The sequence below is a fragment of the Meriones unguiculatus genome, chromosome 16 (genome assembly GCF_030254825.1).
Source record: "Meriones unguiculatus strain TT.TT164.6M chromosome 16, Bangor_MerUng_6.1, whole genome shotgun sequence".
NCBI lineage: Eukaryota > Metazoa > Chordata > Mammalia > Rodentia > Muridae > Meriones > Meriones unguiculatus.
The window spans coordinates 59,968,000-59,994,710 of record NC_083363.1 but is presented as its reverse complement, the minus strand read 5'-3'; the positions used below and the strand labels follow the sequence as shown (position 1 = coordinate 59,994,710).

Below are 26,711 nucleotides of genomic sequence, written 5' to 3'. Positions count from 1 at the left end.
GCAGGTGGAGCAGGCTCAGTAGTCACAGAAAATAGTTACATGGAGATTTCTCAGATTATTTAATAATCTGAGAAATAAATAAATAAATAAATAAATATTTAATAAGCAGAGTAAAGATTATTTTATATACATGGTATTGTAGTGGATTTAATATAGCATATTATTCATAAAAACTATCAACAAGCCCAGGAATGTTTGGGGAGAGAGCCAAGGAATGTTTGCATATTATTGTATTTTTCCCTTTATTTATGAAGTGCTTTTCTTCTTGGCTAGACTACACATGGGCATTTACCCAAACAAAAGTAAAAGTGTTCTTTAAGTATAACCCAGAGCACCAAAGAATAGTTTCTGTGTCGTGGTCCATCAGAATGAAAACATCCCTCACCACACGCCCATGAATTCAAATGCAGGTCCATCCCAGAGCACAGTGACAGTGCAGGGCTAGCCCAGACACAGTGGCAATTTAGGGCTAGCCCAGACACAGTAGCATAAACTCAAGGCTCTTAAACTCAAGAATAACTGTTGCTTCCCCAAGGCCTAGCACCATCTCAGCTGGAGGAGCAGAGCATTACAAAGGATACAAACCCAGGAAGTGGCCAGTGACCTCTGGAGGTGACATCTCTGCTCTCTAGTAGTGAGACTAGTGGTCAGGCCTCAAGTCCTCTTTTCACACTGCCGTCTGGACACGGCCTCACATTCCCAGCAGGACTGTGTGCTTGCCTCGATGGCCTGAGCCACATCTCTGCACTCCGTGGTTTATGTAAAAAAAAATGCCCCAGCACCAGAAGTAAAGGACGCATAATTTATGTCCAAGTTTATGGACCTTCATAGTACTGAATTTCTCTGCTGTCAATTTTCATCCTTCCCTGAGGCCAGCAGAAGGTTCTGGGGCCCTTTGGGACTTGCACAGTGATACATAAGTCTTCTTTATGGCCTTTGCCTCCACCCAAGCCTTACCCAGCTTACTCACTGCACAGGAGCCATGCTGTCTGCCACTACCCATCACCTCTTCCACAACCCCTCACACAAGCTCCCAGGCTGTCCTCTAGGATTCAGCATTCTTACATGCTAACCCATACCTCCATCTTACTCTTTTTTTTTTCAACCTCCATGTACCTAACACATGAATGTACCTGACATTCATGCAGGCAAAACACTCAAACAGATAAAAAGAATTGTGTTCAGGTAGTTTGGAAGTATCTTTAAAAACAAAGCATAAAACTTTTACAGCGTAGCTGTCACATTGCTTGACAGTAGTCACAGAGAAACCTGCACAAAACCCTATACAAAAACATTGATAAAAACTTTATTTTTAATGGCAAAGTGCTAGAAACAACAAAAATGTCCTTCCATGGGTGGACAGGGAACTGACCAGGAAGTACCACTTGGCAACAAGAACCAGACTACTGACACAGCCTCAGTAACTTGGATGGCTCTTAGAACACTGTGGTGACTCTGTTTGTAAAGAGCCAGTTTCCAAAGGCCACGCCCATCGGTAAGGTAACTGGAATAAATCTGATTTCTAAAAGGGCCTATATACAATGTATCATTTATAAAACAACAGAGTTTTACACTTGATCTTAGCCAAAAGGCCGAGAAGGATAACAACAGAGTTTTAGGGGAGAGAACACATCAGTGTTTGCCAGGGATTGGCACGGCTCCGGCAGAGGCAGAGAAGCTACAGTTCTGAGAGGAGCGTAGTAGGGTGCGGAGATGGACACCCCTCCCCTCCGTGTGTTGACAGGAATCCACACAGGAGATAAAACACAGAGTTGTACCCATGTTGTACCATTGTCATTTTCTGGCTTGATATTTTGGTCCATCTCATTAGCTACAATGTAACCACTGCTGAGAATTGGAGGAAGGAAGGTCACCCAGTGGAAGGTCAATGTACTATTTTTACAGTTTCCAGTGAATCGTTAATCATCTCAAAATGCAGTTGGGTTGTTGTGTGTGTGTGTGTGTGTGTGTGTGTGTGTGTGTGTGTGTGTGTGTTTTGGTTTTGTGTTTTTTTTTTTTGGTTTTTTTTTTTTTAATAAGTAAAAGCAAGAGTTAAGAATTTGGTTCTCAGGGCCCACATCAGACAGAGCACAACTTGCCTGTAATTCCATCTCCAGAGGATTCGATGCCTTCTGGCCTCTGCGCACACCCGCATACACCCAGTTCTCTTCCTCTTGAGTGTTGGGGCTACAGGTGTGCAACACCCATCCAGCCAATACAAAGAGGATTCCATGATCTCAGATACATTTTCGTGTCTTCAGAGTTGGTGGCTCCATGGTCTTGAAATAGTGTATGGTCCAGACCTTAATAAGTAGCAAAAGAATCATACAAAGTGGTGTCGTCATGCCGGCAAGTCTATGTGATCAGTTCAGGGAAATTTCTTCTGAGTCATCTTTTTCCGTGTGTATGTGTGTTTACATATATGTGAGCGCACATAGAGGGTGGGTGTGTGCATGCTTGTGGAGGCCAAGGTTGACCTCAGGTAGCCTGCCTGCTGGCTCTTACTTTATCCTTATGTGCTGAGAGGGCCTCACTGAAGCTAGAGCTCACTAGTTAGGCTGATGGAGCTAACTAGTTTGTTGGAGGGTGCCCACTTTGCCTCTCAGGTGCTGAGATTACAGGTAAACCATCACACCTGCCCAGCGTTTATGTGGCTGATTAGAGATCCAAACTTGGCAAGTTTGGATCCTTTGTTTTTTGAAGTACCCCAGAAAAACATAGCAACCAGCTGTGAACTAGCATTTTCACTTTGGGATTTTCAAGCCTATAGTTGCTTCTCAAGAAGGTCTTTCTGAATTCTTTTTCTGAATTCTGTGACTCTAAAACCTTCCTGGCTATTCTGATTCAGCTCTTGTTTTAGACCACCACTTGCTCTGTCACCCAGCAGAGGCAAAGTGGCTGCAGGCCCCCGGGGCCAGAGAAGTCACTGGCAGCTGGCCAGGTTGACCTGTTCCCCAGGGATGTTTGCAAGGACCACTTAGCAGAGCTGTTCTTTGTGGAACAGGAAGAGATGGACAGATCTCTCAGCTGGACAGGTAGAGAGCTGAGTCCTTCAAAGGCCTGCCTAGACATGGGTGTTTTCCACCTGTACACTCTCTCCTCAGATCAGAGGAACATGAATACCAAATACTCTTTTGCTACCTCTGGGGTTAAATCTATGAACAGTCAGAGTGTCAGCGTATTGGCGTATTAATTCTACAAACACCACCAAACTGTTGTCTCCCTTGTGATAACATCACCATTGAGGAGGACAAGGGACAAGGCACAGGCCCAGGGAAAGATCCAAATTCATCACTTCATTTTCTACTGCTGTCCTAGAGGGATGGTGAGCCTCTAAGCTCTTACAGGCCAAGTGTGAAGAAAAATCTGAGTCCTTGGTCCTCCCAGATGTTTTTGTTTTTGTTTTTAAAAAAAAAACCACCACCACAACAACAAAGTAGTTATGGTAGTGAAACTGCCATTTCACACCTTACTTCCTTACTTCGTTAAGGCAGAGGGATGAGACAGCAAGGCTGTTCTGCCAACCAATTTCAGATCAGTGGTCGTGTCTTCACCATCCCGGGCTGCTGTGCCTCATCCGTGAAGAGTGGTGGCAAAGGAAGGCAGCGCATGACTGTGTCATGGGCACATCCTCAAAACTGAAAGTCCCTCTCTTCAGAGGACAGCCCTTCAGCCTGTGGGACAGGCCACAGGCAGTTCCGCTCGTACTTTGAGGACTCCGCCGCACTGTCACGACCTCCGCAACGTGAATTCAAACAAGTGACACACAGCTATTGAGGGCATTGACCATCACTCTATAAAACTGATCAACGCCATCTTTGTTCATCTTTATTTCTGGATCCTGATCAAATCCTAGCTCAGGGGTTCTCAACCTCCCTAACCCTACACCCCTTTAATATAGTTCCTCATGTTGTGCTGACTCCCAGCCATAAAACTGTTCTCATTGCTACTTCATAACTGTAATCTTGCTACTGTTAACTAATCATAATATAAATATCTGTGTTTCCCGGTGGCCTTGGGCAACCCCTGTGAAAGGGGTCGGGACCCACAGGTTGAGAATCATGGCTCTAGACTCTGGCAAGGAGACCTCTCTGTTTCCATCAGGGAGAAAAAAAAAAGCTTCTAGACTGTGTGTAGCTTTGTGTTTTTGTGAGTTTTGATGGTGTGTGTGTGTGTGTTTGTGTGAGTATGTGTCCTAATGTTTTAGAGGCCAACCAAAAAACTATTAATGTGGATCCCAGATGTTCATGCTCCGCTGAATCCAAGTTTCCCACCCCCTCAATAATTCCTTTGATAATAGCCCTAGGCAGTAATTCACTGATATTAGCCATCGCCATTCAGCCAACTAGAAGGTACATTTTCATCATGAGGAAAAAGATATATTTTAGTCCTTTGAGCATGAACTATTCCTTGTCCCCTCCATCTCAAAATCCCCGACTGCTTCCTCGATGCCAGACACCAGTGGCAGATTGGAAACCAAAATCTCTGAGGCCGAGACAAAGCATCATCCTGCAGATGTTGTCAGAGGTTGAAGAATTCAGGCAGATAGTGTGGGGGGGCCGTGTGTGACATTGGCAGAAGGAATGAAGACCAGTAGGAGTGTTTATGTCCAAACTCCAGTGTCCCCTAACTCTGCTGTTCAGAAGGGTGCTCCCTGTGGCCTGATGCCCTGAGGTGACGTTGGTAAGAGAAGCAAGGACCCCAGGGTTTGCCTCTGCCCAGCCCCCACAAAGGAGACTTTACGAGATTACCCATAGGCGAGCCATTCTGAGATCTAAGGGATGGCGGAAGGAGCCTGTACCACAGCCAGGCTCTGTGACACTTGAGACCCGGAGCCCGAAAGCCGCATCCCTCGTGGCCATTCAGTCCTGCTGAAGCTGTGGTCAGTCACAGTTGTGGACAGACTGTTGCCCACTCAGCACTTCAGAAGTGACCAGCCTTTTCTGGGGTTAGAGTGTGACCAGAGAGGGGCACATTCGGGAGCGTTTCAGTTCAGCTCTGCAGGCGGCCGGGAAAAGATTGAACAATATGAGTACTGATATTTTCCTCTAGACTTAGCACACGTGGTGGATAGGCAGGTGAGCTCTGAGGGGTGTTGGTTAATGAATCACCATCTGAAAGTGGGGGTCAACTACAGTTGGGGTGTAAAGTGAACAGCTAGATAACTAGAGTTAAAATATTAACAAAAATGGAAAAGACGGTATGGATCAGATTTTTCTGTAGTGTGTATAGGGTCAGTGTGGCGAATTCCAGCACACAAGTGATTCTCAGGCGAAGAAGCCCTTTCTATCTGTTCTGGGAGTGATTTTTATTAATGTAGACCCTATAAATGTGTTGTGAAGGAAAATCAGTTCTTCCGCGAGGGACTCAAAAGCTACTGTCCGCACACCTTCCCAGCATCCATAGTGATGACAACACTGGACTCTACTGCGGAATAAAAAGGAATGAAGCAAGACGTCTAACTTTTGACAGTCCCAAGTCTGTGGGAGCTTCCGGCAGGCTGAAGGCCCATAGCCCAGCCCTATCCCCTTCCTGCAGCCTCCTTGCCACCAGCCATTTTCCTCCAAGGCAAAGATAACATTATTCTTGACAGTTTGCAAACTATCTTGGGGTTTCTGGGTTTTCTCGAGTTTGTGTAGGTCTTTAGAGTCAGGGATGCATTTGCAAAGCCATCCTCGACAGCAGCAACATTGAAATAAGTGCAAGCCTAGCCCACCGCCTTCCTTTTAAGCAGCCCAGTGATGAAAGGGCACCGTTCACTTCTGGGTCTAATTTTGTCTGATTTTGGCTGCTCTGGGCTTTGGCGGCTGTGCTGGGAGCCCAGGTCGTGCCTGACAGATGTGCGCAGTCTGCGCCTCCCCTTTCCTTTGCCAGGATGGCAGCCTGCTGGTGTTTCCTGTTTGCTTACTTGGCTTTCTTTCCCTTTCCTTCCTGGGGGGCCTGGTGGACTGGCAGCTCCGTGGTCCAGCAGACCAACTGCAGAGGTTCCGTGCCGTCCAGCAAGGGCAGCAGCAGCAGCAGCGGCAGCAGCAGCTCCTCCAGCGACTCAGAAAGCAGCTCCGGCTCCGACTCAGAGACCGAGAGCAGCTCCAGCGAGAGCGAGGGCAGCAAGCCTCCACACTGCTCCAGCCCCGAGGTAGGCAGCCGCGGCTCAGGCTCAGGCTCCGGCCCCTGCACCGGGGCCAGCCAAGTCCCCAGCACCGCCTCCCACCCTGCCTGACTGCCCACGCTCCTGCTGTCCCCAGCCCGGAACAAGCTGCCGGGCTTTGGGGCTCAGCTCTGTTCCTCACTCGGTCAGCTCCTCCCTGTCTCATGATGACACTGCTTCCTTTCAAATACAAAGCATCAGCTTTTACTATCTTAAAAAAAAAAAAAATCTCTCTGTTCGGCTTCCAGAAATTTCCACATATGCTGTAAACATCACCGACAGGAAATAACCTATGGCTGGGGTCTCTCCCCTCAGGGTCATCCCAGGCAATAAGCAGGCAGAGAAGTTTGTCACTTGGGAAGTGTGACCAGCATAAATCATAGGCCAAAGAGTTTTATGCATTGGGCATGCTTAGAATCTTACCTTCCTGCAGTTTGTCACGGATCAGAAGGACAGGGGCCATAAATATGAATAAAACCTCCTTTACTGTGTTTTCTTTGTGAAAATATAAAGGGGAAAATTAGCATCTACCTACAAATAATAATGAAACCTTTTACAGCTGTGATCGGTATCTCAGGGAAGATTTAGGTGCCTCATATAAAAACATTATAAGGTACCAATAAAAACCATTGCTGTTTCTACTTTCAGTGGAAAGGGGGAAATTAAACAGTAATTCAGAGCCTAGAGATTCTTGGGAAAGGGCCGAGAACTAGGTCCTTAGGCCTTTGGAGCCAGAAGTGTAGGCTTTGGTTTCTAAACAAAACAGTTTCCTCCTGAGAATATAAACAGTCGACGTCACTGTGGGTTGTGGGGTGAAATGAAAGGCTTTGCCTGCCACCCTCTGTGCCATCCTCGAGGCCAGATGCCTAAACGTGCAGGCCCACTCACAGAAAGCCCAGGTGTGAAAAGGAGGCAGTCTGTAGAGCGTCCACACCCGGCATCATTCCCGTGCCACACCTGGAAGCGGTGATGTTCCGAGTTCACAGGCCTCCTCACATCCTGCAGCTTTTGTCTTAGGCCGCCACGACCCTCCTTCACTCTTCAGCACCTTTCGGCTTCATGGCAGAGCTCTCTGTTCACCTTAAAATAAGCGTTCTCACCAGTATTTTCGCTCCTTTCCACAAAGTTCCCACCTGACTGCCCGGCTGACTGTGTGTCTTTGCATCTGCCTCTACATACATGGGTATACAAGAGTTGTTTTAACCTGACTCTTCCCGTAAACTAAGCCACTGTCCCTCCGTCATTATTTACTTAAGCATTCAGTATTCATTCAGTAGACGTTCGTTGGCCATCTGCCACAGGACTTGGTGCTTGGCCTGGGAGTGTAGCAGCTACATGACAGTTAATATCCTGTCTGCCCAGAGCTAACAGTCCAACGGGGGTTACCTGAAACAGAAAAATATAGTAATTAAGGAGGATAAAATACAGGAGGTAAGTGAACAGCATTAGTGTCCACCTTGTGCCATAACTCATTGAGAAAGTCCAGAATATTGAATTACAATATTAATAGCAGAGTTAGGGTTATAGTCCATGCTAGGGTACTTGCCTGGCATGCACAAGCCCCCTGGCATGTTCAGTCCCCACTGCTAGGAAGGAAAAGGAGAGAAGGGGAGAGCAGAGAATATGGAGGAAAGTACGTTGTCCCGAGCTGAAAGGAGAGGAGGATGAACTGAAAGGTCTATGAAGTGTCTCCTATCCAGGTTCCTCTTTGTGACTTTGCTGGTTAAAAACAAAAGTGTGGAGTCTTGTTTTCACACTGAAACACAAATCCTGGGGTCTTGGCTTGCCTAGAGGTTTGTTTGAGAGCAGCTCAAGCTTGCTTGTTATTGAGCTTGGAATGCCAGGTGATGGATGGATGGATGGATGGATGGATGGATGGATGGATGGATGGATGGAGGCTCTTGTCATTTCTTTCTGAAAATCTAAGAGGTCCCCTGCTAAAGCGGGGGGTGGGGTACCTCTGAAGTTTAAGTTCTTAGAGAGCATATGAGGTTTCTACTTCCTTCTCTGTGTGGAGCGAGGCAGAGGCTGAGTAATGCTTTAGCCTCACTACCCAGTGTTCCTTTCTGCTGGCAAGGGAAGTTTGGACGTGTTGGAGTAAGAGCCAGATTCCTTGAGCCTCTCCCCTCCCCCGAGGTTCACACAGACATGTGGCCTGTAGGAACAGATGCTGTGTAGGCAGATGAACATCACAGTACTAGGTAAAGTGAGGCTCTGCTTCTCTTAGCGGTGGTTAGCCTAGACTGCCCGTCAGACAGCACGGAGCCCTATATTACAAGCCTCACGTGACAGGCCAGCTCCTGATAGCCTCACTTCTCAGTCAGCTGCTCAGGTCCACTTATGGTTCCACAGAGCAAACAGCCTTGGCCCTCACTTCTCTTCCAGGCCATCCTTTAATGGGAGCAGAGGAGGAAGGATTATTTATATTCTGATGTATTTACATTCTTCTTCCACTATGCCAATGCTGAGAAACTTCCCCCACCCTCACCCTCACCCCCGTGCTCTGAAGTTCCTAAGTTCCTGCCAAAAGCTACTTCATTGTATGTGAATCACCCCAGTTTGGCCAAGCCTGGTTGGAGAGCTAGCACATGCACCTAGAAAGCCTATCAACATGTACAGAGATGTGGATCCCCTCTGGGCTAGCCTGTGCTAGTCCATTTTTCTTTTCACTTGTTTTTCTCTCATGGGTCTTCTGGCATCGGGCATGTGCTCTCTCGTGCCAGTGATCCTTGGGTTGGAAGCTCCTGTCCAGACAGTTGCCTCACTGACAGCACATTCGCTTTCCTGGCCTGGGGTTGCCAGAGTCCCTGTAGAAAGACCCTGGTTACATTAGGTGAGTTCTGGGAGAAAGCAGGTCAACTCTGTGTCTTTATATTGGCCACCTCCCGACCTTGATATTGCTCTTGTAACTGTTTTTCCGTTGTGGCTGGTCCCCAGTGGATCTGACCATGACAGATCTTCAAGGAGGACCTGGGCAGAAAGTACATGTTAGAAGAGAACACTACGGACCCCCTTTACAGTCAGCAGATGTGGTTTTCCTCAGACAGAAGGGTCCTTCCAGCAAGCAGAAGCATGAAGCATGTTAGCTGTGCTAGCAGATGCACAGCCTCTTGTCAATCACGTTTCTCTGGGGCACGTGGCCGTGTGCGCTGTGGAGGAGGAGGTGAAGTGGGTCATGTGTGTGGAGAGGTTGCACGTGAGTCAGACAGGAGACTAATCAGCGGAGAGAGCTGTGGCCGCACATGCAAGGCAGTGAGCCTCACGGGAAACAGACAAACCTGGGGCAGAAACCTCAGTAACACCCGGGAAGTGGAGTGTCAGGGGTACATGGCTGTGGGATGGGAACTGAGGTCTCAGGTTTTATCCCTCCCTGAGCTTTCGAAGCCAGAATGACCTCCCCTCTGTGGTGACAGCTAGAGCTAGAGCATTCCTCTCTAATCCATGAGGTACTATGAATATGGATTGAGTGATAGATCTTGGGTGGAGAGCAGAAGAGTAGCCATCAAGCTTGCAGACCTGGCATGACGGATGCGAGGCCATAAAAAAAAAATTAAAAATAATAAAAAAAAAAAGACCCAGCCCTAGCCTACAGTGTGGGCTGTGTCAGAGCTGTAAGTCACGTACCCAGAAAGTGCCAAAAGACTTACTGTTGGGTGTAATCGAAGCCCGCAGACATTGTTTGCAAGAGCCATGCTTTCCCTTAAAAGCATCTAAAGCTCGCGTTTTAGGTTCAGGATTGACATTTCTCAAGAGAACGAGATCTCTCTCATAAGGCTACTCCGAGTGCCGGAGGAGAGGAGGCAGCCTGTGCGGCTAACCTGCTCTCCATACCTGGAGGGCAAGCACAGGGTTGGGCCTGCCTGGGAACCAGGCAGCCCTGGCACAGTGCTTAGCCTTCCGAAGCCTCATCTACACATGAGAGACAGCATTTCCTGTCTGTAAAGATGAGGGTGGATGAGCCATGCAAAGCGGAGGCATCTTGTAGGTGCTCTAAGCAATGATAAACGATTCCAAAGACGATGGCTCTCGAATGCCAGCCTGGAGATTCGGATTTTGTCTAAGAGGCAGTTGGAGGCTTTTGTAGACCCTCGAGAAAGGGAATGTGATTTAGCGATGTGGTGGAAATGATACTTGAGACTGATTCATTCAGCTGTGAAGCACAAGAAGGAAAAAAAAAAGACCCTAGAGAGCCTCTGGCAGTGGGAATGGGCCCTCTTAAACATGTGAAATTCCAGTTCACAACAGTGGCTCCACTCTGAAGTCTCGGGGTGATGCTCCCCACATGCAGCTGTGTCCAGGCTACAGACGGCTGTGTTGTCTCTCACAGGAGTTGGGAGCTGTGGAAGTGAAGGAGGACCTGGCGTGAAACAGCAACAAGCAGCATGAGTTCTGGGCTCTGTCTAGTGGCTGAGTCCTCTCTGTTACACCCATTTGTCGTGTGAGGCCCCTTCTGCTTCCACATACCACTTCCAGAGGGACACCGCAGCATGACACAAAGCATTTAGGGAGACAAACACGGAAGCCAGGGACATTTGTCTCCAAACTAGCTTTCAGAAGGCTGTAGCTGCAGCTCAGTTGGTAGACTGCATGCCTGCATACACGAGGCCCTGGGTTCAGTTTCCAAATTACATAAACCAGGTGTAGTAGCACTCGCTTGGAACCCTAGCCCCTGGGAGGTGGAAAAAAGTAGGCTCAGAAGTTCAAGGCTGCTCAAGGCTCTTTGCTAAGTTCAAGGCCAGGAAGATTCTGTCTCAAAAGGAAATAAAAGTAGCTTTCAGATACTCACAGCTGACGTCTGGGAAGGTGCAAGGGCCCGTTAGGAAGAAGCTGTTCTGCGCTCCCACTTGCTGCCATTGCGGCCTAGGCCAGGCATCCTCTGCAGGCCTCTCTACTTCCTTTTCTCTTGAGAAGCCACAAAAAAAGCAGAAAATCCCTTGTAACACCCAGAGGTAACAGGAAGGTAACAGCTTAAGAACCCCTAATCCAAATGCTGTAAAATCTGCAACCTACCAAGAGCTGCCATAGGCTACAGGTGGAAAACTCCAAACCAGAACACTTGCTTCCATGTACAAATTTACTTTAAAAACTGTGCAAAATCACAAAGGGCAGGGATAGCTCTGCAAGTAAAGTGCTTGCTGGATGGCAGGGAGGAGCTGAGTTTGAATTACGAGAACCACATAATGCCAGGCATGGTAACTCATGTCTGCAATCCTAGGCCTTCTGCAGTGAGATGCTAAACAGACACAGTAAAATCCATGGAAGGAAGCTGGCAAGCTAGCTAGCCATGGGCAGCAGCCGCAACAACAGATCCTGCCTCAAACAAAGTAGAAGATGTGACCTGGTTGTCTGACTCTCACATGCATGTTGTGGTGTGTTCTCAAACACACTCAGGCACATACACACACACAGAGACATACAATCAGATACGTATGAAGTTTAATGACTTCTACATTTAGACTCTGGTTCCACCTCTAAATGATCTCATAATCATATACAAACAGTCCCAAATCCAAAAATAACATGAAACCGAAAGAATTCCTGGCCCCGAGGACTTGGAATAAGAAAGATTCTGCTGATCTCATGTGCTGAGAGTGACCAGCAGGCCATCCTGGCTCCCCACCGCAGCTGTGGGGTGGACACACACACACTAGGTCGGTTCCTGCTGGCTCCACCCCCTGACATTACCAGAGGCTTCCCACCTCCCCAAGCAACCTAGTGTCTCAGACACACTTAGGTCCGTAACTACACCCAGCTCTGCTGTCAGTGTGCACCTCGCTGTGGAAAAAATAAACCTTGATATGCCAAGGAGCATTTTAGAACATCTGTGTCAGAAACTTCTTTCTCCCACGTAGAAGAACCTGACTGACTCTTGCTGTAGGCTTTCTGACTGACAAGCTTAAAACACAAAGCTGAGAGGCCAGAAGTGGAGATCAGGGGTGCCGTTTGCCTAGCCTGGGTAAGGCCCAGTGTACCATCACCGTGATAGCTGGTGGAGTGATTGATGACAAGAGAAGTGATAGGTAGGTGGGTAAGTAGACAGACAGATATATAGATGATAGATACATATATTCCTTGATAAATATATTGATACACAGACACAGATAGATGGTGGATAGACAGACAGATAGGAGATAATTGATGAGTAGGGTGTGTAGATGGGTAGACTCAGAAAGAGTCTTTTTCCTGACTCAGAAAGAGAACCTTGTTCTAGGCCAGTAGTTCTCAACCTGTGGGTCGGGACCTCTTGGGGGAATCAGATGACCCTTTCATAGGCGTCATGTAGAACCATCTGTAAGCACAGGTTACATTTCAGGTCACAACACTAGCAGAATTACAGTTACACCATAGCAACAAAAATAACTGTATGGTTAGGAGTCACGGCGACATGAGGACCCATAGTAAAGGGTTGCAGCATTAGGAAGGTGGAGAGCCATAGTTCTAGTGCCTGGCCCCCCGAAGCAGGGCACACCGTGGATTCAGGGGGAAGAGCCCACACAGACACGTTGCGGGAATGACTACTCCCGGTTCTTCAGATGTCTGCCCCATGCCTGCCATTCAGAGGACATGTCCTGTTTGTGACTGGAGTTCCATGCCTCTCAAAAGACGCCTTTTCTGTGTATTTTATTAAATCATACTTAGCGTTACAAAAGTGAACTTTTGTTAGAAAGCCACGTTCTCCGTAAAATCTTGATTTTTGACCTGTGTGGAACAAAACCCCTTACAGACTGAGCACAACCCTGTACATCTCTTGGGGGAGGGGCATCAACCCTGCCCTTCCTCTTCTGAATCCTGGCATTTCCTGCACCCTCTGCATGGCTTGGTCTGTCTGTCAGAGTCTAAAAACTGTGACACCCAGGCTTTGCTCTAAGTTAGCAAAACTGCCTCCAGGAACGTTTTCTGGAGTCATCTGTGTCCAGACATTTCCAGCAGAGTGTGGCAGAAGAAATGGCAGAAGCCGGCTGAGGGCGGACTCAGGCTGCCAAGTAACGCAGGGCACACGGGCCCCTTTCCCAAGGTTGCCGCTTTTGTCTTTAAATACCTGTGGCCTGGTGGCTTTTCCACATAAATCACATGCTAATGGGGAGGGCAATCAGGTTCTGGGTTCAAAGATTTTCCTAAAGGTGACAAGTCAAAAAAAAAAAAAAGTTTTAATGCTCACGGCCTCCCAACTATTATTTCCCAGTTAAGTTCACAGAATCTCAAATGTAATCTCAAAATTAGGTGTGTGTGTACAAATACGTATGGGCTGATAGATCAGCATACACGGAAGTAACTGCTTAATGTCCACGAGTTCTAGGAGTGCGCCGGGAGGTGGGGTGCTGTCCTGTTGTTCTGTCAAGTGGACTTGAAACTGCTTTGGGGATCCTGAGAGATGCCAGGGGCCAGCCGGGGGTCCTGTGTGCCCGCCCATGGCTGCCTCCCATACCTGGACTTCATTTGCCCCTTGTCGGCCCCTTCAGCTTTCCCCTGCCTAGCAGAGAATGCCGACAGCCAAACGCCGGCCCCCTCCTAAGTGAGCCTGTTCTGAAAGCTGTCTGCTTTGTCCCGGGTTCTCTGTTTTCAGGCCGAGCCTGCGCCCTCAAACAAGTGGCAGCTGGATAAATGGCTGAACAAAGTTAATCCCCACAAACCGCCGATCCTGATCCAAAATGAGAGCCAAGGCCCGGAAAGGGTTCAGTACTACCCGGCGCTGAAAGAGGAAGGGCAGGACTGCGGGAAACTTGCCGAGATCTGCCAAGCCGGCCTGAGGGACAAGGAGCTCAAGCCCGCTTGCAAGGAGGAGCAGCGGCCCCGGACCGCCAACAAGGCCCCTGGCAGCAAAGGCGTCAAGCAGAAGTCGCCGCCCGCTGCGGTGGCTGTGACCGCGGCTGGCCCGCCGCCCGCCGTGCCCGGCGCACCCGCAGAGAGCGCGCCTGCGCCCACGCGGAGGTCAGCGGGCAAGAAGCCCACCCGGCGCACCGAGAGGGCCTCGGCCGGGGACGGGGCCGGCTGCCACCGGCCCGAGGAACCGGCGGCCCCCGAGGCGTTGGGGGCCAGCGTGGGGGGGCCCCCCGAGCCCCCCAAAAGCAGACCCTGCGGTAACAGCAGGACGAGCCACCGCAAGGAGCTGCGCTCCTCCGTGACCTGTGAGAAACGGCGCACTCGGGGCCTGAGCAGAATCGTCCCGAAATCCAAGGAGTTTATTGAGACCGAATCTTCGTCTTCCTCCTCCTCCTCGGACTCGGACCTGGAGTCGGAGCAAGAGGAGTACGTCCTGTCCAAGGCCCAGCCCGCCGCCGGGAGCGAGCAGCGGCTGAAGGAGGCCACCAGCAGCAGCAGCTGCAGCAGCACCTCCCGGGCCTCCGTGGGCTCCATCAACGCCAGGACCACTAGTGACATCGCCAATGACCCCGAGGAACAGTTCTACACGCTGGTCCCCTTTGGCAGGAACGAACTGCTTTCTCCGCTGAAGGACAGCGACGAGGTCAGGTCCCTCTGGGTCAAAATCGACCTGACCCTCCTGTCCAGGATCCCACAACACCTGTCCCAGGAGCCTGGGGTCCTGAGCGCCCCCGCAGCCAAGGAAGCGGAGAGCGCCCCAGCCAGCCATGCGTTAGACGCCCCTGCTGAAAAGACTCTGCCAAAATCCAAGAGGAAACGCAAGGTAGGCCCGGAGCTGGGAGGAGAGGGCTCTCTGTCCGTCTTGGCACTGGAAGGCGAGGGGTAGGCCACAGACAGTAAGCTGCCGGGCTGCGGGTGGGTGGCTGCGGCTGTGTGTCCTCCAGTACAGAAGTAATTGTTCTACATCCGTTAGGAGGAAGAGCCACCACACGGTAGAGTTGTGGCTAGTTAAGCACCACGCCTGGCCTGAAGAAGCACTTACATAGGCCACAGTTACCGAGAGCAAGGTGCAGGCTGACTGCCGGGCACAGGGAGACTGAACGTTAGGGGGACCCCAGTCGTTGCTCAGACGGTCAGGGTGACAGGGTGACGGTGCTCGCGGCATCGCTCACCCGGTGAAAGGCCTCAGAATGTAGAGCTGTGGCGGACATGGGAAGAGGATGGTGGAAGGTGAATATCGAGGTCTCTAGCCGCCGGCGTCAGAGCTGGCAGTTGCTTCCAGGGGTGAAGGGGGAAAGCCTCACGATGGAGAAGGATGGGAGTCGGACTCTGAGGAGGAAGGATGTTTGTAGTGGTCTTTGGGTGGAGGGGCCCTGAGGAACGGAGAGGCTGAAAGGGTGATGCATGGTTTGACAGAGTTGGAGAGCTGGGGCTGCCTCTGCCAGTGACTGGGGTACACAGCCAGGTTTGAAGGTTTCTAAGCAAGTACTTCCGTGGTAAAGCCAGATTCGAGGACTTTAAACAATCCCCTTCTATTGCCGAGGTTAAAACTAGGGCGGAGAGACAGCTCTGTTGGTAAAGTACCTTGGAGCAAACAGGAGGACCTGAGTTTGACCCCCAGTACTCCTGGAACTCCGGTTAAAAGCTGGATGGCAGGGGAGCATGCACTTTGCATTTTGTCCTCGAAGCTTGATTGATTGATTTATTTATTTATTTTTGTGGGCCCATTTTAAGGGCAAGCAAGCGAAGCCAAGAGAGCCAGGGAGGACCTGCCCGAGGCTGTGTCCGTCGAGTGGGCCAGGCAGTTGTTGAGCTCCAGATTGTCCTGCTCAGTGATGCCCTGGCCTCAGTTCCGTGTAGCCAGCTTCCAGTTTCCAAAGGACGATCTGTTCTGTCAACCACAGAGACTCTGCACGCATGGGCTTTACAGCTGCTTCAAATCCTTGATCAACATGAGGGTTTTCTGGGGGGAGGGGAGGAAGTGCAAAATGACTCAACAAGTATCATCTTTTGGGCTGTGCAAATTCTGGTAACCTGCATTTAGTCCCAGACTCACCATGGAAGGAGAGCAAACTCGCTGAAGTTTTCCTCTGCCTCCACACACACATGCACACGCACACATGAACACACACAATGATTAAATGAAATGACCTGGCAGGAATGTTTATTAGGCAGTTTTTCTGGCCGATATGAAGGTATTCCTCTTTTTGGGGAGGGTGTGTGTCAGAAGCCTGTCTCCTCCTGGTGACATCATCTTTGTCACCAGCAAGGGAATTTATTATGCTGCCTCAGAATGTGTTTGAATGCATAGGAACGTTAAACGCTATCCCTATAAAGCAGAATTTGAACCTTGGACAAGAAGGACCACCAAAGCACAGCTACCTCCCTTGTTCTTGATACATATGCAAAGGCTTTTTTTTCCAGTGTTTTATTGTGTGCATGCGTGTGCATGTGCTCATGTATCTGCCACATGTGGAGGTCAGAAGACAAACTTATGAGAGTCAGTTCTCTCTCTGCTGTGTGGGTCCTAGGAAGTGAGCTGGGTTGTAGGGCTAGGCAGCAATTGCCTTTACCTTGAAGAGCCAGTTGTGCCAACTGCCTGTGTGCCAAGAACAAGGTAGCCAGCTTCCCGTTCAGAGGAGAGCATTGCAGTCCCCTGTGCCGCCCGTTCTCCATGGGAGGTTCGGGAAGGACAGCCGACTAGCCAGACTTCCCACACAGCCCAACACAGCTGAGCTCACCCTGCTGAAGCATCATCACTGGCACCCTGGACTTCAAATGTGCTTTGGACCCCTGAGGCCACCGTAACCACGTGAGCTTCTAGGGTCCTCTGTGGCAGAAGCTGAAAGGAGTCACGTTCTCTCTGTCCTTCATGCTTGTGTTTTCTCATGGAAAACACCCCATGCAGTCCTGAGGAAGCCACACAGTAAGCTCTCGTGGTCTCCCCAGGAGGAGCACTTTGGGGAGTGTATTTCCATTGTGCCCTGACACTGTATAGCCAAACACATCTGTGCGGCAAGAACCCAAAGCAAGTCCTGTCTTCCTAAAAGGAGCGTTTAAGCTGTTTGGGCTGGAAATCGTGAACTAGAAGTAAAGCACACGATCAGCCTCCGCCTGCCTTTCACTAAAGGCGTGGCTGGAGAGAGGCAGAGCAGGGCTTTCTCACCATTGCTGAGTTACTGCAGTACTCTTGGACAAAGCGTGCTTCATGTGCTTTATTCTGAAGCCAATGATGCAGGGATGAAGGACAGTGATGCTCAGGCTGATTCAAACCAGATCTGCTCTGCAAAGCTAAACACTGGGCAGCCTTCCCTGTCCACGCTTTGATCAGGACGTGGTGGCTTTCCCTTCACTAAGCCATCCATAAATCCAACATGCATCCTCCTTGTTCACTGAGTGGGACCTGTGTCCGGGGCTTTGTTGCCGCCTCCTTCTCTAGAGGAGCTAAGTGGGGACATGTCCCAAGAGGCCTAGCTGTGTGACAGGCAGTGCCCTGCAGCCCACCGGCCCCCCTCAGAGTCCAAAGCTGATTGGCTTCTGCTTGTTACCAACCAGTGTGACAACGACGATGACTACAGGCAGATAAAGAAGGCCCAAGGAGAGAAGGAGACCGCTCCACGCCTGGCCGCCTCCGCTAATAACACCTTGTCTGGCAGCCATTGTAACATGAATGCCAACAGGTAAGCCTGATCCCCGGACAGGAGAGGTGAGCTGGCGGGGCCGGTGGGGCCGGTGGGGCCGCCGGGGCCGCCGGTCTGATGGTCACGTGCTGTGTTGAAAACACAGAAGATCCTTTCGATTGCTCTAATCTGAGTCTGTGGGCTTGCTTCCCTCGAGTTAACCAAAGGCTGACAATTACGCCTCCAGCCCCACTTTTGATGGCTGTGTCAGGTCCTTCTGTGTCACCAGACACCAGGCAGTTCACATCTGAGCTCTGTGCTATCCAGAGATGTCCTCTCCCTACAAACATGATAAGCCAAATCTTACAAGCTGGTATTGTAACAGTAGCTGCTAAGCACATCGGGTCGTAAAACTACAGGGATATAAGGAAGTGCACACTCTGGGTCTGCAGGTGACACACCTGAGCTCTTGGATGTAGACAAATTGTAGCCTTGAAAGGGATCTGTGCTTCCAAGGTCAAACCGCCAGCCAGCGATGCCTCTAAGGGAACAGCACAGGGCCACCGCGCCCCGCCTCCCTCGGTGATGAATGGTCCTCAGCCAGGCAAGGTCCCAGGTATTCATTAAAGCAAGTAGCTCAGCATCCGTCACAGAGGCTTTCCATTTAGAAGCGCCCTGGCGCAGGCCCTTTTCCTCGGCCGAGGCGCCTCTCACTCTCCCTGACTGTACACAGAGGATTTTTAAGGGGAGATTAATGGCACCGCACAGCACATAAAGTGTGAACTGAAAGGTTGGGGGAAGGTGTAGAGCGGCGCTCAGAGTCGAAGACGAGATTGGAGAGCAGAGGCACGCAGGCCCATCATGCTTTGGGGATCACCTTGAGGATGCTGGAGCCCTGCCTGGGAGGGAGCAGACACTCGGGGCTTCCACAGGGCAGTGGGAAGGAAGGGACTTCGCCCCCAAAAGGTTTCCCTTTAATGCACCGTATGTTCTGTGTGCATTTGTGAGGACATTAAACAACCTTTCTAGCTAGTGACAGTCATAACTGCCGCCTAGCGTCGAACACAAATGATATTTCAGGGCGTCTGAAACCGTAGTGTGACAGGAAAAGTAGCGGTGGCGTCCGCTGAGACAGAAGCATGGGTGTTGCTAGGATGAGTCCAGCCCAAGCATTCTTCTGATCCTTGCCCTTGCTTGTAACTGGAGGGGATGTTCCCGTGAGAGCTGAGAACAGGTGAGACAGAAGATGGAACGTTTTCCCATCCGAATTCATGGACCTCGGACTTAAAATCTCTTGCTCTCAGGACCGTCTGGCAGAGCCTGCCAGATACGGTTGTTTTGCTGACACTAAGTAGCGCGTGAGAGTGTAGAGTTCTTTCTGGAAAAGGTGGGCCGTGAACCTCTGGGATTGTGAGTCTGCTGCCAAGCTTTACCACCACAGGAGAACATGGAGCTGAGAAGTTAGGAGGCTCTCGGAGAAGGCTTCTTTGGTCCCTCTTGACTATGTAAACTTGCATTGATGAGGAAGGAACAGTCATATATACCCATGATTACATTTAATGTCATCATTGGCTTTGCATCTCACATAGAGAATGTAAAATAATAGACACTTAGAAGCAGGGTTCTCCCCCCACCACAAGTCAAGAAGGGAGTGCTTTCAGGTTTTTTCACACCCATCCTTAACACCAGCACCCTCCCCTTCAGTAGACATGACCTCACTTTTAGCCACTTGTCTCTAACTTGTCACTCAGTTCTTTTGGAACGGCCCTGTCTCCACGTGTATCTGTTTGCATGATGTCAGGAACTTGGATGTTTGTTTTAGAGGCCAGTGCTGGAGATTCCCACTGTGACCAGCAGCTAAGGAAATTGCTTTTGAAGTGACTTTAATGGCTTGTTTGCTCTGATAACCAACACACACAATTAACCCATCTTAGCCCCAGGAGCCACTGGTTTTACTGTTTTGTTGTGTAAATTTAAGTGACTCTGCCCCATGCATCTGCAGTCAGCAGCAAGGCACTACTTCAGGTTAACTGTCCTCCACAAGCAATTCTTCTTCCTAATGCAAAACACATAGATCGCTAGCGGTAAGCGTCACTCTACACACTGTAAGACTTCAGTGTGAGTGAATCTGTCTTCTCTGTTGGGGAAACTCTGCATAAGAATGGACAAAGGTCTTTAAAGTCAGAGCGAAGGCCCAGAAGCTGCGGTTTCCGGTGCCGTTGCTTTGCTCTGTGTTTACTGGGAGCAGTGCTTGGTGAATTCCCAGACTCAGCGCTGGAGGGTGGCTTCAGGCTCAGTCGCTGGCCAGCGCATCTAAGAGAGCTAAGAGCTCTGAGTAGGGGCCATGGTCCTTAGTTGATGCCTCAGTCTCTGCAGGACCACCTGAGCCCAGATTTTTTAGTTCTGTTGCTCTCCTTGTGGAGCTTCTGTCCCCTCCAGGTCTTTCTACCTCTCCCCTTTTCCATAAGATTCCCTGCTCTCTGCCCAAAGTTTGGCTATAAGTCTCAGCATCTGCTTTAATACCTCAGCATCTGCTTTGATACCATGAGCAGCTCAGTCTCCATGTGGGCTCCCTAGTAAGGGGAGCAGGGGCTGTCTCTGACATGGACTAAGTGGCTGACTCTTTGATCACCTCTGCCTAGCGAGGTGGCCTAACTGGGCCACAGAGAAAGAGGATACAGATAGTCCTGATGAGGCCTGATAGGCCAGGGTCAGATAGTAGGGGAGGTCCTATCAGTGGACTAGGGGAGGGGCATGGGGGGAGGAGGGAAGGTGGGTGGGACCAGGAGGAGATGAGGAATACAATAATTTTTGGATTAATTGTAATAAATAATAAAAATTTTTTAAATGGAAAATCAGAGCTCAGTTGCTGTTGTTGGTTGGCTTTCCCAGGCTGCTCAGGGTTATGAGGAAAAGCTTGCTTGTTCAGTATTTATAGAAACCTGGATGAAGAACTGAGAGGGTGGACATGTTTCTCTTCTCAGTCCTGCATTGGCAGGAACTCAAGGTCACTGTGTATCCTGATGAAGTAAAAAACAGTGCATGCAATTTGTTTACTGTTTCCTGTGGTCCTCGTGCCATAAGTCACCTCTGCCTTAGTAATTCCCAAGAAACTTCTTCCTGCCAGCAGATTTTCGATGGGAGGTTGGGCCGTACAAGAAGCATGGCCTTTTTCTTCTTTTTCTTTCTTTCTTTCCTGTGCAGACTGTGACACTCTGTTGCTATTTCTCTTTTCAGCTTGGCAATACCAATAAACAAAAATGAAAAAATGCTCCGGTCCCCCACTTCGCCACTCTCCGATATATGTAAACACAAACACACCAGCGAGGACTTGGCTTCTTCCGGCCGACCTCATGGCAATGGGGTGCTGACTTCTGCGTCTTCTAGCAAGAAGCCGAAGGCTGACAGCCAGCTGCAGTCACATGCTGGAGACCTCTCGGTTTGTTGAGACCCTTCTTTCCTAAGTAAACTCGGAGTGAAATTGCCAGCCCTGCCTTAGCACACTTTACACTCTTGTTGGAGGCCCTACAGTGAGCCGCTGGGGGTTGGGGGTTGGGGGGGAGCTCATGGAGGGAAAATATTCCTCCTCTCTCCCATGGAGCATGAAGGCAGAAGCCTTCCCAGTGGAAATTCCAAGCGTTTTGTGCTTATGAAACCTCTGGCAGTGTTTCAGACCCCAGGGGAACACCATACCTGGCGGGGGGGGGGGGAGGCACGGGGGGCGGGGGATCAGCCAGCGTCTGTGCTGGGGAAATGTCCTACCCATATGTCACCCACTTACATTTGGGGCTGAAACCCATGCCAGCTCTGCAGGGCTCTCAAGCTGCTCTTGGAATGGCCGAAGTGGCAATCTGTACTGTCACCCTGAACCGTCCATCCCGGCTGGTTCTTACATTCCCCTGGGGCTACAGTAGAAGTGTTTTGGTTGCAGTGTGATCTTGGAATATTGCTTGTTCTCTCTGGGCCGTTCCTTTGCCCCGGCCCCTCCAGATAGTACTGACTTTCCATTTAGTTCCTCCATGTGATGTCACCAGCCTTGGGGTGTGCTGTAATCATTGTTCTCCCAGGTCGCCGTGCCTGTCAAAACCATCAGGGCTCTGAGAGACGAGAGACAGAGAAGGCTTAAGAATAGAACTATGCAAAAAAAGATCCCAGGCAGGGGCCAGTATGTAACATTTCCCCTTGGATTTAAGAGGCAAGAACACCAGCAGAAGGCTCTGTAAGGAGCCTGAATGTCAGCACATCTCCAAACTGCATCTTTCTCCGCGACCACATTTAGAAGTAATTATTGCTAACCCTAAGCAGGAAGAGTTCAGAAAGACTCTTGAAGACACATGGAAAGAAAAAACTATCTATTCAGGTTTTAAGACAAAACAAAAGTTCTCTTTGTTTCCTTCATATTCATATATCCAGATATATGAATCTGTGCTGTGCCAAGAATTATAACCATTTGCTTATTTTACTTCTTCATTCACCAGGTAGATGCTTTCTGAGCAGATGCTTGTTTTGTGCCAGGCACTGTGATGGGCTCCAGAGATACAGTGGTCATTGAGCAGATTCCCCTCTGCATCACTGTGAAGCTGTGAACCCAGCTGGGGAGAGAGACAGACATGTGCGCTCTAGACCATTTTTCAGCACACAGTGGGTGCTTTGTACCTATGTGTGACCTCGAGTAATAAAATTTTTTTTGCATATTTTCAATAATTGCTTTTGCCCTCTGTTTTCATGGACAGTGCCTGAGAAGCATTTCTGACAGGAATGGCAGCTCTTGGGAGGGACAGTTACAGTGAGGTGATGGTGAAACCTTGGCTTTGGGCACCATCTGAGAACGTGCTAGAAATACAGATTCCCACAGGGAGTGTGTAGTACACACCTGTAACCCTAGCAGTCAGCAGGTGAGCACAGCTCAAAACCAGTCCAAGCGACACGTCAGAACCTTGTCTGGGAGCAAGGGCAGAGACAGACAAACAGAGACAGACAGAGAAATCCCTAAACTCTACCCTAGATCTACTCAGACAGAAACTCAGCCAGCAATCTGTGTTTTAGCTTCAATATAATTCTAATAAATATCTACATTGGGAAAAATAGAAGCCCACCCATGGTCACTTGAGAAAGCCTGAGTTCCCCCATCCATGAAGAGGTCACACGACCTCTCTTTTCATATTGCTGTGAGAACAGCAGGTGACACAGAACAGCGGAATTCCTTGGCTTGATCCCTTGGCACACGCAGGCTGTGCGCCCCTATCAAAGGGCTCCCAGAGCTGAGGCTTGCTGAGCACTAATTCTGCAGAAGGATCATGCTGCAGGTGACCCCCTCCTGTGGCAGGTCAGAGCCAAAAAGGCTCACAGAACTGTTAGAGAGTATGCGGCCTATAGTCGCTTCAATGTAGATGTAATTATTGTAAAAGGAGGAACACAGAGGAGCTTCATATTTGGGCCTGGGTCCCACCGCCCCCCCCCCAAATATTCAGACACTTGTGGTTAAAGATTTGGGTAAAAAAATACACACTCTCTGTTTATCTTTATTGAAACGAAATCAGCATGGTTTCTAGCATAGACCAGAGCGGCATCCTGCAGGTGAAGGGGTGTTACATCTAGTGGTCCCTCAGCCAGGTGGCTGCTGTCTCAGTGGCTTCTGTCTTCTCTGTCATTTAGAAGGCCTCTCACGGCAGTTCCGAAAATGGCATCCTCCATAGCAAGTCACGGCCACAGACTGAGCCATGGTCTCCGGGTTCCAGTGGTCACAGGGACTGCAAGAGACAGAAACTCATCTTCGATGACATGTAAGTCCGGTCCTTCTTAATATGGATCTCCCTGTAGCTCCAGGCAGCTGGCTGCCCAGTGTGGGTGCTGGGACCAAATACAAGTCCTCTGCAAGAGCAGAGCATGCTCCCAACAGCTGAGCTCGCTCCAGCCCCTCCAGTGAGTCTTACTTAAGGATGTGGATTAACTCTGAACCTCAAGGCTGTGAACTGTAAAGCCCTGTTTCTTGGACTAAAGGTGTGTGTTAGGGCTCAACCACACCAAACAAGAAACAGGGTTTTACAGTTCACAGTCAAATATTCTGCAACAATGAAGGGACATTGCTGATTTTAAGGATGTGGTCGAAGGGATGTTGGTGATTTTATGCTTTTTGATTTTGCATTTATGATTTTATCAGAAAGAGGCATTTTTGGTTTTGTGACTTATAATGGCTAAAGAATAATAGTGATTTACTCCTGGAGGCTCTTTTCTTCCAAGCCATAGGTTCTCTGCAACAGTGTCAAAAGGCCTTATGTAGAAAAAAGTCTGGCATCCTTTGTCCACTTCTACTGCTAAAACCTAAATGCGCCTTCCATCGCCAGTGTCAGCTTACAAGGAGAAAGGAGAGGAAGGTGAAGAAGAATGTCTGGGTAGGCTCTGGGGAGGCTGAGAGTCACAGAGAGAAAGGCTGAGATGAAGCCGAGGAGAATTTAGTCTTCCAGGGAGAAAGCAGGTGTCCAGGAGGCAGAAATGGGGTTTTGTGCGTTCGGCCTGAATCCAGCTTTCAGTTGTCAGCTAACCCTGCAAACATGCAGTGCACGACCACGTGACGCAGGATAACCGAAGTCTTCAGAAACAGCGTGCAGGGGACTCCTGCCCTCTGGTGGCTTCCAGCCCGACTGCAGAGACAGACCACAAGCTAGAAGCTCCCCTGGCCTCAGCAGCCCCCAGCCCTTCTCAGAAAACAATAATAATACCAGTGATGGCTGCTGTCCTGCTTGGGGTAGTGCACGAGCTGCAGCATCGGGGCGTGATATCAGGAGCGTGTGGGGATCGTGCTTCTGCTCACTCTTTGACAGCCCTCACCCTCGCCCGAGTACAGGCACTTCTCTGCCAGGCCCATGCTGAGTCACAGTCTTTTAAGTACTTGCTGGACTTCAGCCGTTAGCCAGGGGTTGGAAGCCAAATGCACATCTCTGCGTTGTTCAGGATGCACGTGCTAAGGTAACTGAGTCTAGGGAACTAGGCCTCGCCTCTTCCCGGGCTTCCTGTAAGCTGCATGCTAGCTTATGTGTGTCCAGCTGTCCGCTCCCTCCATCAGCTCCACTGTCCACCCCGTTCACCTCCCCATTGCTGGGCACGATGGTAGGTGCTCATTTGTCCCAAGGAAGACAGTCAGGTGGTCGACTCTAGTTTCTTTAGGACTTTGTGCTCGAAAATGTCCCTGTGAACCATTTTGAAAATGGAGGCAATTAGAGTGAGACTTAAGATCATCTGTGTTTTGAAGTCACAGCTAGTGACGGAAGTATTAGACGCTGGGGTGCTCAATATACCAAATATTTCCAGTGTATGATTTAGGGGGCATGGTAAAGACTTTTTAAAAAAGTATTTTCAAGAAAATAAGGTCAATGAATTCTCCGTTGTTCAAAACAGAAGGCTGATTTGGAAAGAGCAGCAACTCGATGATTCAGCCAATCTGAAGTCTCTTGAACTTTTTATAGGAGGAAATGTTTCTCATTATGTTCCCTGTCTGTAGCAATGGGGAGGCTCTGGCCATTGGCAAGGTGTGTAATTGTGGCTGTTGCCTGGGCTGGGACTGTTTGCCCTGCTAGGGATATGGAAAAACACTCTTTCGTGCCCATTGCATGGAGAGGTGTGGCCGCTTGCCCCAAATGATTTGAAATCTCTAACAGTAAGACAAACATGCAACTGAAACAGCCACTGATCTAAGAAAGCTGTGGGAAGAGTCTCACAACCCACGAGGCAAAGAAGCGACATTGTCTCTCCCATGAAAGCAGCTGTTCCTCAGGAGATGAGAGTCACATACTAAGCACCTACTAAGTGTCAGGTGCAGGGCTACAGCTGGGATGTTAGTGATGAGCTCATCTCGGTTCTGCTGAGTCGGGAGAGAAGCACATGGATGGGACCACCACAGCCCCCACTGCTGTGATGGCTAGGCCATACCTCTGCCCTCTGCCCTCTGCCCTCTCCCCACTCCTTCTCTTCTCCTTTAGTTCCTTTCTCTCATCACCCTTCTTCTCCTCTTCCTCCTTCCTGTGCCCTTCCTCCCATCCCACTCTTCCTTTTCCCCTTCCGTCATAATTAACTTGACACCCCTGGAAGGAGGAAAGTTCAGTTAAGCAGTTGTCGCCATGAGGATGGCCTGTGGGGATACTAATGGCACTTTCTTGGGTACCGCTCAGTGCGGGAGCCATGCCCACTGTGGAAGGCACCATCCCTAGGCAGGTGATGCAGGTAATCCCTTTCTCCCCTTTGGCTTTTTCCATCCACTTTTCCTTCCCTCCTCTCACTTCCTCTTTCACCCTGACAACTTCTGCCCTGGCAGCTTCTTGACCAAGAAAGTCCTCAGCTCCTGCCACTTTCCGTGGCTTCTCTTCACTAAGGGCGTCATCACTCACTGAGATGAGCAGAGAGGCTGCCGGGAGAAGAAAGGAAAGGGCCAGATCATTAGGACTGGAGCAATTGAGAAGCTGATGGAAAGCCAGTTAGAATGAGCCAAAAAGTGACAGACGCCAGGCTGGGATTCAGTGTTTAGAGCTGCATCATGTAGCTTTTTTTTTTTTTTAAACAAAAGGGAAATTCATCCTTTTGTATTATAAATACTTGTTAATGGCTGAATAAACATGCAATTCAGACAACAACTGAACCCACCAGGCTGTCAAGAGTGAGTACTGAATAAATATAGCTGAATTATAAATGCCTCTCCCAGGGGAGGGCCTGGATTTTTCTATCTTTCTTTTTCTGCAAACCTGCATGAAAGCACATTTAAATTCATGGTCTTCCACATCTCGTTTCCTATGTTTCTTTCCGATTAAGCAGCAGTTGGTGCTTTGGGGATGCAAACACACGGAAGGAGATGGCACTTATTTTAAAACTGGAGTCCGGGGTGGCTTGTTCTTGGTACACTGCAAGCACAGACGAGGGGCAGCGTGACTCCCCCTCCTCCCTGACAGTCAGCAAAGGCATGAAAAGCATGGCAGCCACTGCTCCACAGCCTCAGGAGGAAGGTGGCACTGGCACAATTAACAGACTTTCCTTTCAAAAGACAAAAATCCGCGAGAGTTTATGTCAGGGAGTGACAGTGCTCCGTTCGACTTGCAGCTCAGATACGGCTCTCATTAGTGCAAAGCCGTGAGCTG

At 49.6% G+C, this 26,711-nt stretch overlaps 1 protein-coding gene across 6 annotated transcripts in view; it reads left to right on the top strand.

Moving 5' to 3' along the window:
• Positions 1–26,711, top strand: part of Aff3 (ALF transcription elongation factor 3) — a 444,599-nt gene that overhangs the window by 390,662 nt on the left and 27,226 nt on the right. For all 6 annotated transcript variants that reach the window (XM_060369902.1, XM_060369901.1, XM_060369900.1 and 3 more), the window contains 5 exons: positions 5,956–6,136; positions 13,713–14,792; positions 17,525–17,649; positions 20,827–21,028; positions 23,245–23,372. In XM_060369902.1, coding sequence (XP_060225885.1) covers positions 5,956–6,136; positions 13,713–14,792; positions 17,525–17,649; positions 20,827–21,028; positions 23,245–23,372 — 1,716 coding nt within the window. The remainder of the gene's footprint in view (positions 1–5,955; positions 6,137–13,712; positions 14,793–17,524; positions 17,650–20,826; positions 21,029–23,244; positions 23,373–26,711) is intronic.